General features: G+C 44.3%; 1 protein-coding gene across 1 annotated transcript in view; it reads right to left on the bottom strand.

Annotated features, from left to right (window-relative positions):
• LOC112233024 (agrin) overlaps positions 1 to 14,944 on the bottom strand; it is a 283,865-nt gene extending 268,921 nt beyond the window's left edge. Inside the window, 2 exon segments of the mRNA XM_042299364.1 lie at positions 13,171 to 13,432; positions 14,523 to 14,944. Coding sequence (XP_042155298.1) covers positions 13,171 to 13,432; positions 14,523 to 14,672 — 412 coding nt within the window. The 5' untranslated portion in view covers positions 14,673 to 14,944.
• Positions 14,945 to 17,695: the final 2,751 nt, after the last annotated feature.

Genomic DNA, 17,695 nt, shown 5'->3' with positions numbered 1-17,695 from the left:
GTACTATGCTAGTGAACAGAGTGACAGACATATGGTGTCTGACTGTACTATGCTAGTGAACAGAGTGACAGACCTATGGTGTCTGACTGTACTATGCTAGTGAACAGAGTGACAGACCTATGGTGTCTGACTGTACTATGCTAGTGAACAGAGTGACAGACCTATGGTGTCTGACTGTACTATGCTAGTGAACAGAGTGACAGACCTATGGTGTCTGACTGTACTATGCTAGTGAACAGAGTGACAGACCTATGGTGTCTGACTGTACTATGCTAGTGAACAGAGTGACAGACCTATGGTGTCTGACTGTACTATGCTAGTGAACAGAGTGACAGACCTAGGGTGTCTGACTGTATATGGATCTCTGAGACATCAATTCCATCAGTGATTCTTATCATTAACCAAAACAGACAGAGTCACGGGTAGGGCAGTGAGTCAGGGTAAGGTGAAGTGGTCCCCTCCTCTCTCTCCCTCTCGTTCACTCTCCCTCCTGTCTTTCATGGATTTTTCATTTGTAGCCCTTCATCGCTATTCCTGGCAGGCACTGCGCTCCCACAATTTATTTATTAAAATCTAAAAGTATAATAACTCTGGAGACTCAGGGGTAGCTGGCAAACAGGTAGATCTCTCTGCCTTTGTCAGTATTTGTTGCTCGCCCCTCCAATACTCATTATCTTCTCACTGCCTCTCCACACTCTCGCTTCACTGCGAAAACACATTCACACATTATACGCCAGTGTTGTGTTTGAGACCAACTAAAGCGAGACCGATTCATGACCAAGACCGGAGCAAATCGAGGCGAGTCAAGACCAAGACCGGAGGGGGGGCGAGGCCGAGTCAAGACCAAGACCGGAGGGGGCAGAGGCCGAGTCAAGACCAAGACCGGAGGGGGTGAGGCCGAGTCAAGACCAAGACCCGGAGGGGGATCGAGGCCGAGTCAAGACCGAGACCAGGGGGAGGGGCGAGGCCGAGTCAAGACCGAGGCCGGAGGGGGTGCGAGGCCGAGTCAAGACCCGAGACCAGAAGGGGGGCGAGGCCGAGTCAAGACCAAGACAGGAGGAGAAGCGAGGCCGAGTCAAGACCGAGACGGAGGGGGTGTGAGGCCGAGTCAAGACTCAGACCGGGACGGGGACAAGGGGTCAGAGACCAAGTCGAAACCAAGACCAGAAAGATGCTAGTCCAATTCAACACCATGATTGCAACTTTGTCAAATCACCACCATAATAAGAGTTCAACATTTCCAGTATTTCTTTCTTTTTTTACCCCCTTTTTCTCCCCAATTTCGTAGTATCTAATTGTTAGTAATTACTATCTTGTCTCATCGCTACAGCTCCTGTATGGGCTCGGGAGAGACGAAGGTCGAGAGCCACGCGTCCTCCGAAACACAACCCAACCAAGCCGCACTGTTTCTTAACACAGCGTGCATCCAACCCGGAAGTCAGCCGCACCAATGTGTCGGAGGAAACACCGTACATCTAGCAACCTGGTCAGCGTGCACTGCACCCGGCCCACCACAGGAGTCGCTAGTGCGCATTGAGACAAGGATATCCCTACCGGGCAAACCCTCCCTAAACCGGACGACGCAAGGCCAATTGTGCGTCGCCCCAGGGACGTCCCGGTCGCGGCCGGCTGCGACAGGGCCTGGGCTTAAACCCAGAGGCTCTGGTGGCACAACTAGCACTGCGATGCAGTGCCTTAGACCACTGCGCCACCCAGGAGGCTCATTCATGTCCAGTATTTCTGTGTTCATATTTCAAAACAACATGTGGTAGTTACTGTCTTGTATTTCTGTGTTCATATTTCAAAACAACATTAGTAGTTACTGTCTCTGGTGGCACAGCTAGTACTGCGATGCAGTGCCTTAGACCACTGCGCCACCCGGGAGGCTCATTCATGTCCAGTATTTCTGTGTTCATATAGCATGTGGATTCTTTAGACTTTCAGAATAGTGAAAAACTGAGGTCAAATATTGTTGAGGTAAAATATTACTAACCCTAACACAATGGGCCTTCTACGCCTTCAGAGAAGGGCTAAGGATTTATAAAATAATTATTATAACATAATAATAATGATTATCATATTATTATTTTCAATTATGTTTTGATTTAATCTCTTCAGTTTTTTGGAATGGAAAGGGCTACGTCAGCCATTGGCTAGGCCATCAAAAGCTAAATCAAGGCATCTGCCATTCAACTGTATCAGGGCAATATTTTGGAGTGAAAGTGGAATCAACCAATCAAATCAAATCAGAGTTTATTTGTCACGTGCGCCGAATACAACAGGTGTAGTACACCTTACAGTGAAATGCTATCTTACAGGCTCTAACCAATAGTGCAAAAAAGGTATTTGGTGAACAATAGGTAGGTAAAGAAATAAAACAACATTAAAAAGACAGGCTATATCCAGTAGCGAGGCTACAAAAGTAGCGAGGCTACATACAGACTCCGGTTAGTTAGGCTGATTGAGGTAGTATGTACATGTATATATGGTTAATGTGACTATGCATATATGATGAACATTGACTTAATGAGTGGGACCATTTTTACAAAAACGTATGGAAATTTCTGCGTTCTTGAAGGACAAAAGGTCACTGCGCAATAGCGAGCAGTAGTTTTCCCATGACCTAGCTAGCTAGCTTTTGTTGTCGGATAGTTTGCAGAGGTTGCAGCAGGTGTTATCAAATAGGATGTTGTTGCTAATTTGTTAGCTTCTTCTGTTAACTTTCAACAAGAAGTTTCAAATGATCATCATCTGGTGAGTGGAACTGGAGTTTTCCAATAAATTGTGAAGATTTTCAATCTCAAAATCACACCTTTTTTTAAATCTAAAAACATGAAGCAATGTGATGGTGTAAATCCACAACAATGCTTCCACCACATCAATCTGATTTGGTGGGCCTGTCAAGGCCTGGCTCCCAAGTGCGTGGGCCTCTGTCCACCCAGGCCCATCCATATCTATGCCCCTGATGCATGATGACAATTGCGCATCACAAATAGCCTACTAACCAACACTTCGGATGAAACTTTTTCAATACCTGGTACCTATTTTTAACTTAGTTAGTATTTACTGGTAGATATTGGTAGATATAAGTTGAAAGTCTTTCCTACCGTACCGGCTACCAATGTCATTCTTCTGTGAGCTGCACCATGCTAAAACCAGTTGAGAGCTGCACCATGCTAAAACCAGTTGAGAGCTGCACCATGCTAAAACCAGTTGAGAGCTGCACCATGCTAAAAACCAGTTGAGAGCTGCACCATGCTAAAACCAGTTGAGAGCTGCACCATGCTAAAACCAGTTGAGAGCTGCACCATGCTAAAACCAGTTGAGAGCTGCATCATGCTAAAACCAGTTGAGAGCTGCACCATGCTAAAACCAGTTGAGAGCTGCACCATGCTAAAAACCAGTTGAGAGCTGCACCATGCTAAAAACCAGTTGAGAGCTGCACCATGCTAAAACCAGTTGAGAGCTGCACACTCTTGCCGCCTGCAGATGATATTCCACTGAAACAAGGCTGTGTGTGTGATGCACAAATGAATATATTTCACTGTGCTTTGCAATTGTGTAGGCTACTTAGCATGATTTCTCTATTGTTCTACATAATTGAGCCATATACCTCCACTACACTACATTGATACGCATCAGGAGGGATTAAGAAGTGAGTATAAACAGTGCCCACTGAAAACAAAGTGGGTATACGGCTTAAACCGGCGTATAGCCTTCATTACACCAAACAACTGGCCCTTTGTGTTTTACAAAAAGTGCACTCTCCTACGTGCGTGCACTGGTATTACGGTTGCCGTCCTTTCAGAATCATGAACCTGTCACACACTGAAGACCTATAGGTTCACCACTGAAGGCCTATAGGTTCACCACTGTACTAACCTGTCACACACTGAAGACCTATAGGTTCACCACTCTACTAACCTGTCACACACTGAAGACCTATAGGTTCACCACTGTACTAACCTGTCACACTGAAGACCTATAGGTTCACCACTCTACTAACCTGTCACACACTGAAGACCTATAGGTTCACCACTGTACTAACCTGTCACACACTGAAGACCTATAGGTTCACCACTGTACTAACCTGTCACACACTGAAGACCTATAGGTTCACCACTCTATTAACCTGTCACACACTGAAGACCTATAGGTTCACCACTGTACTAACCTGTCACACACTGAAGACCTATAGGTTCACCACTGTACTAACCTGTCACACACTGAAGACCTAAGACCTAGGTTCACCACTGTACTAACCTGTCACACACTGAAGACCTATAGGTTCACCACTGTACTAACCTGTCACACACTGAAGACCTATAGGTTCACCACTCTACTAACCTGTCACACACTGAAGACCTATAGGTTCACCACTGTACTAACCTGTCACACTGAAGACCTATAGGTTCACCACTCTACTAACCTGTCACACTGAAGACCTATAGGTTCACCACTCTACTAACCTGTCACACTGAAGACCTATAGGTTCACCACTGTACTAACCCGTTAAACACTGAAGACCTATAGGTTCACCACTGTACTAACCTGTCACACACTGAAGACCTATAGGTTCACCACTCTACTAACCTGTCACACTGAAGACCTATAGGTTCACCACTGAAGGCCTATAGGTTCACCACTGTACTAACCTGTCACACACTGAAGACCTATAGGTTCACCACTCTACTAACCTGTCACACTGAAGACCTATAGGTTCACCACTCTACTAACCTGTATAGGTCACTGAACCTATTGGTTCACCACTCTACTAACCTGCCACTGTTCACCACTGTACTAACCTGTCACCACTGAAGACCTGAAGGTTTCACCACTCTACTAACCTGTCACACTGAAGACCTATAGGTTCACCACTCTACTAACCTGTCACACTGAAGACCTAAGACCTAGGTTCACCACTAACCTACTGAACCTATAGGTTCACCACTCTACTAACCTGTCACACTGAAGACCTATAGGTTCACCACTCTACTAACCTGTCACACACTGAAGACCTATAGGTTCACCACTGTACTAACCTGTCACACACTGAAGACCTATAGGTTCACCACTGTACTAACCTGTCACACACTGAAGACCTATAGGTTCACCACTCTACTAACCTATCACACACTGAAGACCTATAGGTTCACCACTCTACTAACCTGTCACACTGAAGACCTATAGGTTCACCACTGTACTAACCTGTCACACTGAAGACCTATAAGTTCACCACTCTACTAACCTGTCACACTGAAGACCTATAGGTTCACCACTGTACTAACCTGTCACACTGAAGACCTATAGGTTCACCACTCTACTAACCTGTCACACACTGAAGACCTATAGGTTCACCACTGTACTAACCTGTCACACACTGAAGACCTATAGGTTCACCACTGTACTAACCTGTCACACACTGAAGACCTATAGGTTCACCACTCTACTAACCTGTCACAAACTGAAGGCCTATAGGTTCACCACTGAAGGCCTATAGGTTCACCACTGAAGGCCTATAGGTTCACCACTGAAGGCCTATAGGTTCACCACTGAAGACCTATTGGTTTGCCACTGAAGGCCTATAGGTTCACCACTGAAGGCCTATTGGTTCGCCACTGAAGGCCTATAGGTTCACCACTGTACTAACCTGTCTATAATAGATATAAAGGCTGTTAAGATATTAATGTTTCAAGAAAGGAGAGTATATATTTGGCTGGAGAGGCATTTATATACGCTGACTGAATAGAAGCTGATGATTGAGTTTTTTTACTCCGCTGGCCTCGGGAAGAAATGACGAGACCTCACTATCCGAGACCAAGTCAAGACCAAGTACAAAAGTCCGGTCTCGAGTACTACAACACTGTTATACGCACATACAGACACGCACAGGCGCACACACCCAGGGACGCAAACCCACAGACATCGAAGTATCCTGAGAAAAGTCCAATCCTTCGAGTCACCCTGCTCGGGTACATGACTTCCCATGACTCTCTGAACACAAAGGGGAGCTTGTATGGCCAGTAGATTGGGATAAAGAAAGGCACAAGACCACAAGACCTCACTGCTCTCTCAGTCTTCTGGGTGGGACTGTCTGGGTCTAGGACTACTCTCTCACACTTCTTTCGGTTTGTCAAATGCCCCCTTCGCCTCCTCTTTGGGACATAGATAAAACCTACATAGCTATCATGACATAAAACAGGGCTTCTAATCTGTGCAGAATAAGGAAGAAAAGTGGTGATTGTTGGTCTACTCTGGTATTGTTAACTATTTGTTTTCTATTAACACTGAATTAGAAATGGGGCAAGCATTCCTGAGAGTCACTGATTAACTGTAGCTAAGAACTGACCTCACAGACAAAATAATCCAGACCATCTCAAAATAAACAAATCTGGCACTAGATGCGACAAGACTGGCATTGTCCTTTAAAATTGGGACTCACTCAATAGGGATCCAACTTAATTTAGTAAAGATGAGCCCTGCATGTGAAAATCACAAATGCTTGCTCCTTGTAAAGACCAAATGAACAAACAAAGAGATGTTCAACCCCTCAATTTCATATCAGTTATTTATTACCTTAGCAGATCTAGTGGGGGGGCTTACTGAAGGAATGCTAAGGGGGTGAAGGTAGGGAGGATGGGATGTAGAGGCCTTAAACAGTCATCCCACATCCCACCCACCCAGAGGAGCATTCCACAGGACTGTCTGCAGGCCCGTCATTAAGTCAGACCACCTGCCGGCAAATCAGGAACCCCATCGCACTCCAGGCTTAGCAAACTAACCCCATACTGCTCAGCCCTTAACGCCATACACATATCAGACAAGCTTTACGCGACTACACACTGACAATAGAGAACTAGGGATCCACCGACAATTCCTGGCCGACGCCTAGCAGATATTTAACTGAGCAGAGCACTTATATTCGTACGGGTGGACGGAACGTCACACTGACCAGAAGCAGCATCACAGCATCACCTGTGTGGCCATTGACTGGCATGTCACCTCCTTGAGAGAGCGAGAAGAGGATGGAACAAGAAAAGGAAAAAAGAAGAAGAAACAGCCCTTTGTTGTTCTCCTCTGACAGAGCCTTGAAGGAATGACGTTACTGGCATCAAGTGAAGTTGAAACAAAAGCAGCTGATAAACAGACTGGGACAGATAGCATCTCCCTGTACGCTCAACACCTCTCCATCAAGTGGGCTTCCTCTCCCTCCCCTCCCCTCCGTCCATGTCCTTTCCCCTCACGGTTTCTCTCTCTCTCTCTCTCATCCCTCTCTCTCCCCTCCCCTCCGTCCATGTCCTTTCCCCTCACGGTTTCTCTCTCTCTCTCTCTCATCCCTCTCTCTCCCCTCTGTCAGTAACACAGCAGAGGGAGAGAAAAAAACAAATGACAACAAACAGTAACAATTCACATTTTCTCAATTCTCAGAAAATGAAGCCCTCGGGCATTCGGTTAAATCTTGTATCCCTCCATACAATTTCAGACAGCAGTCTCATTGTGTTTTTCCAAAGCCATGCAAATGGCTCTGCTTGATTTTGACACATTATCTGACAACTCGGTGCGCGGGGAACAATTGAATATGCTAACATTTCACTGAATAGTTGTCGCTCGAGGTGCAAACATAGGGAGAGGAAGATGTAGGCTTCACTTATCCGCTTCTGCAAGGTAAACGTCAACAGTGTGAAGGGGATGTGTGTCCCAGTCAGAAGTGGTGCATTTGCCCCTTTTCAGGTCTTCATTTAGTCTCTGAATTGCCTTTGAGAGCCGTGTGAACAGAGAACACGTTGGGAGCGGGCCAGCTCGCTTTGAACGGCGACAAATGTGGAGCTGTGTTTTTAGAGTGCCGGGTCAAAGACAGCACAGTATGAAGATAGGCAGAAACTGCTTCTCCAATAGAAGTCCCTGATCACGCTTGTAGGCGATGTCTTGGCGACGTTGGCTAGCTAAGCTCATGCGCAGAAACACGTCATCGGGTCTAAACGGTCGTTTGATGTGCAGGCCATCAAATCAAAGGCACACCTTCGATATAAAGTTGTTTAGGACGAAAATGAAAACGTGTCAGTTTGTCACTTTCACGAGGTTGGAGTAATAACATGTTGAACTACTTAAGACATTGGCCCCGAATCTAAGTTGTGTCTTTATAAGTCGAGAAAATGAACAACTAAGGAAGAATGTTTCACTTCTCTCATTGGCTTCTCAAACCCCAAACCCCGGCCTGGTCTGCTTGGTCTGCTTCGGAAGAATTCCCCGAAGTCTCGCGATGTTGCGCCTCTGGGTTTAGAAACTCCGTGGCCGGGTGTTTAGTGAGGTCTTGTAAAGATTCCTTTGAGGGGAAGGCTGCTCTTAGTGAGATTAAAGCATTGCCCAAGTGATCCCGTGCGAGGTTTTGAAGTGGCCTGTACCTCCGCACTAAAGCTCTGGGGAGTGATAGGACGAAACATGATGCCTCTAGGCATCTATCTATGCCACGGAGCATTGGTCGCACTTCCTGACCGTGAGATGCCAAGAAAAACACACATCTCCAGCATTCCAAGTCCACACCTGAACAAAGAATTTCCTCACGGTCTCTCTCTCCCTCTCTCTCTTCCCCTTTCATCCTCACTTATCCTTCCTCCTCCCTCCCATGCATCTTACACAGAGACTCTTTTTCCTCCACTTTTTGACAATGTGCCTCCCCGCCTAGCTCCGCCAGGCATTCCTGGGTCTCTCCTAGCTGTGGATATGTCAAGAATGGGGAGAAAGGAGTGGAGGGTACACTGAGCGCAGCGACAGGTAGAGTCTTGTCTGAAGGTACTAACATCCCCAGTCTCCTGGATGGTGGTTGGCTGCACACGGAGGATGTGATCCGACTTGACTGTCTTAATTAAAACTTTGCACTGGACTGAAGCCTCAGAGCTCACTCTTCATCAGATGGAGGAATGCCAAATAATCCCTTGGGCAAAAAAAAAACAAATACAGATTTGTGTCTAACCTCAAGAGAGACGTGGATCGCTATTATGCCCCTGAAAATCAGTACACTTAGATTTGTTTTAACCTTGTCCTATAAAGACTGAGTGAAATAATTGTACAGCAATGAAACAAATACACTGCAAATTCACTTGAATACAGTTTGAAAAGTTTCATAAGGTTTCATTGAAACGAAACAGGACCAAGTGCATTTCCTAATGCATATTCCTTGGCCCTCTAAGCCAGTTATGTGAAATATGGTGCCATGCTAAGAACCTCTCCAAACCCAAGGCATCTAGCAACTAGACAGTAGTTGCTAGAACCAAGAAACTCCTCTCTTCGCAACAAGAAAAGCGAATTTGAAAAAGAAGAAAAGAGGGAAGAAAAAATGTCAGCAGTACAGTGTGTCGTGCCGGGAAAGATAAAATGTTATTTGTGCCAAACTCTACCAAACACTGCAAACAACCTGCGACCATTGGAATCACCTGCCATCACTAATGATTTGGCCGTTTTTGAGGCCTGTATATGGAGGCCATGGATTCTAACTTCTGACCAGCTGCCAACATCGTCAAGCGCCAGCAGAAGCCGAACAGCAACAAGCCTTGTTTGCTGGCAAAGAGGGCAGAGACGGGCATAGTCACGGCAGATGTTAGGACTTATTAGTCACGGGTATGGGTCTTCTTATAGTGCCTGACAAATGGTTTCTTCACAAAAAAAGTCCCAAAAGGAGCGACAGCTCTCAATAACTCTCACTGCACTGGGGAAGTTTTCAGTATCTAGAGCTGCAGCTGGCTAAAATGGATTACTTGTCTCCTTTTTTTTCTCCCAAACTCAGGAAGCTCCTCAAAAAACTATTTTTATGATTGCATGTTCTCAAGCACAGACAAGTCTGATCTATTCATTCCTTCTCCACGTCCGCTTCCTCCTGCTCCTGCCTCTGTCAAGGTAAAATTAGAAAATGCGAGGCTGTCTCTTTTTGGTGCTAAGGCTTTGCCATTAACAGAGGTGTTAACATAACTGTCAACTGCTAAAAGAGTGTGAGAAACGCAGTCCCCAGTATATACCTCAAAGCTCTGGGTTATGTGTAAAAAATACTTTAAGAGCTTACTTCTGACTTCATAAAACGTCCCCCTGACAACGGGGAAAGGTTGTCTCAGGGAGGTCAGTTACTGTCCCTGAAGGTGTATATCAAAGGGGACACCTCCACCTCCTAGGGAGAGACAATTAACCTGAGCAGGGCCGCAGCAGCTTCACCATGACAACTAACCTGCTTAGAGGACTCAGGTGTCCCCATTTGTCTGAGTGCTGGGAAACAGTCATGGGTGTAACCCTACAGCTATGATATTTCAGATACCATTTACTTGTGATGCAGGGAGTGTGATGCCTATCTTTACAATGTGACTGCCCTGTACTACTCTGTCAGACTAACCTTAAAATAATCTGGTCTCAGACGATCGTGCAGGTGAAGAAGCCGGATATGGAGGTCCTGGGCAGGCGTGATTACACGTGGTCTGCGGTTATGAGGCCAGTTGGATGCACTGCCGAATTCTCAAAAACAACATTGGAGGTGGCTTATGGTAGAGAAATTAACATTCAATTCTAAGGCAATCGCTCTGGTGGACATTCCTGCAGTCAGCATGCCAATTGCACACTCCCTCAGAATTTGAGACATCTGTGGCATTGTGTTGTGTGATAAAACTTCCCATTTTAGATTGGCCTTTCATTGTCCCCAGCACAAGGTGCACCTGTGTAATGATCATGCTGTTTAATCTGCTTCTTGATATGCCACACCTATCGGTTGGATGGATTATCTTGGCAAAGGAGAAATGCTCACTAACAGCGATGTAAACACATTTGTGCACATTTGAGAGAAATAAGCTTTTTGTGTTTATGGAACAAATCTGGGACCTTTTATTTCAGTGTATGAAACATGGGGTGAACACTTTACATGTTGCATTTATATTTTTATTCAGTAAATATTGAAAGTCAACATCTTCATCAACAACATCTTCATCAGACGACAACAGAAGTGCAACGCTATTTGGCTGACAGCCACACGAGTAAAAGAGCTTACAGAGAAAAATAAAGGTATTTATTATAATGTTTCTAATGTTTTTCATGGAAAGAATGTAGCCAGCAACATTTCCTAATATTTTGCTCCACGTTAAAATTGCATTTTACCAGAGAAAAGCAGGCAGGCTACACCGAGGAAAGTACAGGAAAAAAGAAGCTGCACATCAGTCAGAGCATTGTCTGCTGGTTGAATGCTCGTTCATGAATTCTCATCCAAATGAGGAAGTGCAACTGAACCACAAAATGTGCCTGAAATTACAATTACAATAAGAAGCATTTCAGGATCTTCGTTTTAAAAATGCAGCAAGATATTTCTTATGCCTTTGAACTTTTTTCCTGCGTGAAAAATTAAGAATTATGCGTTAACGCGACAACTAAGCTTAACTTGCTAGTTATCAAAGTAAGTGGCTGAATTAATAAGCTGACGGGGCATCATATTGAGTTAGCTTTCTGCCATGTTTGAGAAGTCAAAGCCCTTTGGATGAGTTATCTGTACATCTGCCACTGCTATCTTTTGAATTCCTTGTTTTCTCCTCTCTGTTCTTGGCCAGTCTGCTACACTCCCATCTTCTCTGAGTAGTCAAGCCTATTGCCCTAGCGACTCCAGACTCCTCACAGGCATGTACACATGCTGCTCTAGTGCCAGTGCTGTTTTTCCTTCAGAAAAGCATGTGTCAAAACTTTGTTCATTTCCACAATGTCTCTGGTTCACATTCGCTTTTAAATGTCCAAACTCACCAAAAATGGCATTCGGTAGCTCCTATATGTATAACTTTATGAGCTGGATTGCCATTCTTTGCACTCGTTAGTAAATTTAGCTAGCAACCGCCATGGAAATTCGCTATTATTTGTGCTAATTTTGTTAGACCCCCAATGGCCTTTTTTGTAGTTTATTTGGCGCCCCCTTGTGTACTAAACTGGTAATACCGTAAATCCTGGAACGTATGAAGGACGGTATGACAATATGAAAATCTGGATTGCGCCCAACCTTAGTACAAAACAATCAAACTTCCCCCCCCCAAAAAAATCCTAATTTATTATCCTTTCCACCGTGTAAAACATTATTTTGGTGAAAAAGTCACTTTTCCTTCATCAGAATAATGATTCTCCTCTATAGCTAGATTTCCATCCAATATTCTACATTCTAAAAATGGTTTCCTCACAAAAACATTTTGCATTATATAGCGAGTGTGCACACTCTGGTATTGGCATGTGCACTCTAGCCAACAGCGTTATCTGCACGCTGTTGGCTAGAGTGCACATATAGCCGATATGATGAGATTATTATTATGGAAAAAAGCAAGATTATTTTTACTTGTCAAATGACAGCCAAGCATCGATTATCATGTCACCGGAATAAGACCCTTAATATTTATTGGAAAGGAGCATCAACCTCATCACCTTGCACTTTCACCACCCTGTGAAGTTCATCATTTATTTAATCTGTAGCCTAATAAACTGCATGCTTTCCCGATGAGTCATAGTAGGAGAACCACACATGTCATCGTGTGACTCCAAGTTAAATTCAATATGATGGTAATTATATCAATATTCGCACATAAAAGCTTTTCCACTGGCATTTTCCACATAATTAATTTTACCGACAGAAAAAGATCCCACCTTGTCTAACATGTTTTTTTTATCGATACTTGGAAAGTTTACCGAAGAATTTCCAACAGGCCTTTCATGGCATTTTTTATCCAGCATGCACTTTACTCGCATTAAAAGGTTGGAATGAAACCTGGTTTATGACCATGTACTGTATTTTCAATGGATTCAATAACAGTTCTTACGAGTAGCACTTTGTGTTGATCTCTAAGGTGCCTTTGGCACCCGCACTGCCTCACAGGCAAAATTCACGGCACAAAAGTACGTGTGCACCTGAAGCTCTTGCTTGCATATAAGGCTTACTGCCGGTAAGAACGGACGATTGCCATAATTTTTTGAGTTTCAACACTCAGTTATTACAATTTTTTTTTAAACATTGAAATACCATTAGGTAAGGTAAAGCAAAACCCCAAACCGGTCCGTGCATCCCTAATATGGGATACCTAAACAGAGAGGGGGTTGACTATTCCATACAGTCCTGTTGAGACTGAAAAACAGACAGAGAGAGAGAAAGAGAGAGGAGACAACACAATGGCAGCTTACCGTCCACACAGTGCTCCACCTCCTCCAGGTTACGCAGGGTAATCCTCATCAGGCTGGAGTTGAGCATCAGCTCGTTCTTATGTGCCGGCCACATGTACTCCGGGGCCAGGTTGACAAAGAAAATGCGCGTGTCGCCAGTGGCAACCTGGTTGTCGCATATCACAGGGTCCCCGAAGCCGCCGATCATCACCTTGTTGCCGCCGTCCAGAAGAACCTCGCCGTTGACCATGGTCTTGCCTTTCAGGTACCGCCATACCCTCACCTTTATCAAGGCCATGGAAAAAGACTCTTTAGCTCTTTACTGAGGCTCCTCACATGCAGGCTGTAACTTCAAGTTAAAGGTAGTCTGAGCAAGGTGACATCACCATAACTAGGATATGAGGTATGCAAGTGGAAAGTTGCCCTGTTGTTTATGATGATGTAATTTTGCAGTCTACCTTTAAGCAAATATATTTCATATCAAAAGTATTTTACAACAATTGTAGTTTAACAAACATATTTAAGTCAGGACTCCAGTTATTTCATGTTTATATGCATGCAAGCACTTATTCTTCCAACCACTTGTTTTAATAAAACTTTAAAGGGCCAAATTGTATACATCAGGGTACCATGGTTGAATGAATACATACTTTCCTGGACTGTATCTGCTAAACCATAACCGTATTCACAACAGAAGACATTTCATATTCATGGGACAGGTTTCCATTTGGACTGGTCTCATTTGGTGGTAAAGTGGTTCCGATCTGAAAACGTGACACCTCTAATCTACTCCAATCTCTCTACATAGGATATGGATCTTTAGTGTCGTGCTCTATGACAAAGCAATTGTCAAATACAACTTCATGCCTGTAAATACATTTTAAAAACAAGCTTCTGAAGAACAACAAATGTAACGCCTTATATATAGCTCAATTATGTACATCACTATAGTTAAAATATATATATATATATATATCGTTCACTTGAGCTTCACTTAGGAAGACAGATATAGTATTTTATGTTTCAAAGGGGGTTTATTAGCCTATAAATATGTAATAAATAGTTAACACTTTGTTGAAAAGGTTGAGATTGTTATTACTTGTTTTGTTCAACTACTGTATGAGAAGGCCTACCAAGACCGATGCACTGATTCAAATGGCCACCGTTGGCTTTGAAAGAAAAGTGGGATGGCATGTTATAGTGATAGGCTATGATTTGACAGGTGTCACTTTGGAGTTAGGCTTACACGTATCCTACTTCCTGAAACAGAAACATTGAATACTTTGTAACGTTTTCGACAAGACTATCGTTACTTTGTAGATAACCTCACTCAACATAAATCTATCCACTCAAGTCAGGACAGTCAGGCTTACCTTGCACGAGTATGTATTATGCACTGGGTCCATGTTCATGATTTCTTCAACGGTACCAGTCAAAACTACGTTCGCCTCCTCTTCCCTTTTCTCCAAGTCTTTCTCCGGACAACTTCCGTGACACCGTTGACAGAAAACGGCGACTATCATCAATGCCCACCCGTACAAGTGAGTTGGTCTCCGTTGTGAAACCATGGTCACGAAAACGGGTAACAGACTAAATCAATTCTCTGCGACACAAAGTAGGCTACAAATTGTTTTCGCAGCAATACTCGCTATTTAGGCGAATAAGCCTTCTCCTAACTTCCCTACCGACCACAAAGCTCTCTCAATTTCAGACAAATCTCATGCGTCTGCTGCGTGCGCGACCTGAGCTGCCTCGCTGCAAGCCGGCTGGGAGAGAAGAAAAGGGCTGGATTCTCTCTCAAGGAATGCGCTACACTTCACCCCCCCCCCCCTCACACTCGATTCTTTTTGAATGACGCTTCGGATTTGCATGCAATCTGAATTGCTGATACGACTGGTGAAGGGACCTGCGGTTTCAGGAAGGCTGCCGAAAGTGGTGTAAAACGCCACCCTTCGGAGAAATGGTGCGTTCACTGAACAAGCGTAAAACCTTGCTTTGAGGCAAGTGATGGCCAAGTAGCCTACACTAAACATTGAAAGTAGTCTCGGCCTATATTGTGTGTAGCCTAGCCTAAACTATGAAATAATCAAATAACAAAACAAAAACATTGGGTAGGTAAGGCCTATCCCTAATAAACAAACCAACAGAAACAGTCCAGAACTGGCAATACAGTAAGCCTAAGTGATACAATTATGGATCTTATTAAATATTTGCCATGATCAACATTTGTAAATGCTACCATGTGTGCGTTTTTTTACAGCTCCCAGTTAGGAATAGACACTGCGTAAATTTCCACTCTTCAAAAGCTGTAATTTTAAGTAGACTATCCGTCAATCTATTCCTGGAAAATGACAGGCTTGCGATGTGCTTTCCAACAGAGGATATTTGTAGAGATTTGTTCCATGTTTTCCCTCGAATTTCTTGTGCCCTTCCCTGATTTTTCTATAAATCTAAAAAGTAGCCTCTTCACAATTAAAATGTCAACATCACACTCTAAAAATTGGGGATTCAACAAGGGTTCTTCTAAGATCCTCAAAGTTCTTCAAAGACCCTTAGGGTTCTTGGAACTGAAACTGTCCCCCAAAAGGTTCTTCCAAGAACCCCATAGGATGTGGGGTTCATCGAGGAAACCTCCTTAGGTTCCTGCAAGAACCCCACCAACTAACCGCCCAAATTAAACATTTGGATTTGAATTTGAAAGGAAAGCAGGTGCTGGCACTTAACTGAAAAATGTTAAGAGCTCCTCAATTTAAGGGAAGGTTTGTCCCTTGTATGAACTAACTTGATATTGTTTTATGATGATACCATTTATCTTTTCATATTTATGCAAATCTTTCTAAAACAGAAAATGGACACAATTCAATGGATATCAATCAACAAAGAGGTAAGAATATGTAGGCTATAAGAATATGTAGGCTATAAGAATATGTAATAAGAATACCAATTGACATACCTTTTTATGCCTCCTTGTCTGTATACCTGCAGACACAGACACAAAAGTGACCAGTTCAGCCATGTGCACCCAATACAGATAGCCTTCAACATATTCTTGTAGCCTACACTCCAAAAATAAACGGTTCCTGGAGTATCCTTTAGGGGTTCTTCAAATTGAAACTGTGGGAGAACCCCTATAAGTTCTTCAAATCCCCACCAACTAAGGAGGTTCCTTGATGAACCCCACCTACAGAAATATGAAAAGATAGAGCCCCCAGCGACGGCCTCCAGTCCGGAGCCCCCAACGAGGGTGCCCAGTCCGGGGCCAGCAACGAAGGTGCCCTGTCCGGGGCCCGCAGCGAGGGTGCCCAGTCCGGGACCCGCAGCGAGGGTCCCCAGTCCGAGGCCCGCAGCGAGGGTCCCCAGTCCGGTGCCCGCAGAGAGGGTCCCCAGTCCGGGGTCGGCGGCGAGGGTCCTCACACCAGAGGCGCCACCAAAGCGGGGTGAGCCAGAGGTGGAGCGGGGTCTACGTCCCGCACCAGAGCCGCCACCGCGGATAGATGCCCACCCAGACCCTCCCCTATAGGTTCAGGTTTTGCGGCCGGAGTCCGCACCTTTGGTCACGCCCTGACCTTAGAGAGCCTTTTTTATGTCTCTTTTTGGTTTGGTCAGGGTGTGATTTGGGTGGGAATTCTATGTCTTTTATTTCTATGATTTGTGTTTCTATGTGTTGGCCGGGTATGGTTCTCAATCAGGGACAGCAGTCTATCGTTGTCTCTGATTGGGAATCATACTTAGGCAGCCCTTTTTCCCTCCATTCAGTGTGGGTAGTTATCTTTGTTAGTGGCACTTAGCCCTGTTAAGCTTCACGGTCGTTTCTGTGCTTTTTGTTTTGTTGGCGACATTATAATAAAAGTCAAATGTACACTCACCACGCTGCACCTTGGTCCTCTTCTTTCGACGGCCGTGACAGTATCATCATGAAACAATATCAGTTTAGATCATACAAGGGACAAACCTTGCCATAAATTGAGATCTTTACATTTTTCAGTCAAGCGCGTGCACCTGCTGTCCTTTGAAATTCAAATACAAATGTTTCAGTTTTATTTATTTATTTTATTTAACCTTTTTTTAACTAGGAAAGTCAGTTAATGACAAATTCTTATTTACAATGGACTGCCTACACTGGCCAAACCCGGACGACGCTGGGCCAATTCTACGCCGCCCTACGGGACTCCCAATCACTTCTGGTTGTGATACAGCCTGGATTCAAACCATTGTGTCTGTAGTGATGCCTCTAGCACTGAGATGCAGTGCCTTAGACTGCTGCACCACTCAGGAGCCCAAGAGTGTGTTGGGCAGTTAGGTTCCTGCAAGAACCCCCATCAGCTGAGGAGGTTCCTCAATGAACCCCACATCCTATGGGGTTCTTGGAAGAAGCTTTTGTGGGCCATTTTCAGTGCCAAGAACCGTAAGGTGCTTCGAATAACTTTGAGGATCTTAGAAGAGCCCTTGTTGAAGCCCTAATTTTTAGAGTGTGATACTAGTAATAATAAGTGATGAGTAGGACTATTAGGTGTAGGCAACAGATCTAGATGAGTGTTATTTTAAG

This window comes from Oncorhynchus tshawytscha, linkage group LG16, assembly GCF_018296145.1.
Source record: "Oncorhynchus tshawytscha isolate Ot180627B linkage group LG16, Otsh_v2.0, whole genome shotgun sequence".
NCBI classification, from domain to species: Eukaryota; Metazoa; Chordata; class Actinopteri; order Salmoniformes; family Salmonidae; genus Oncorhynchus; species Oncorhynchus tshawytscha.
Note: the sequence above shows the minus strand (reverse complement) of the source record. Positions and strands in the feature narration are given on the sequence as shown.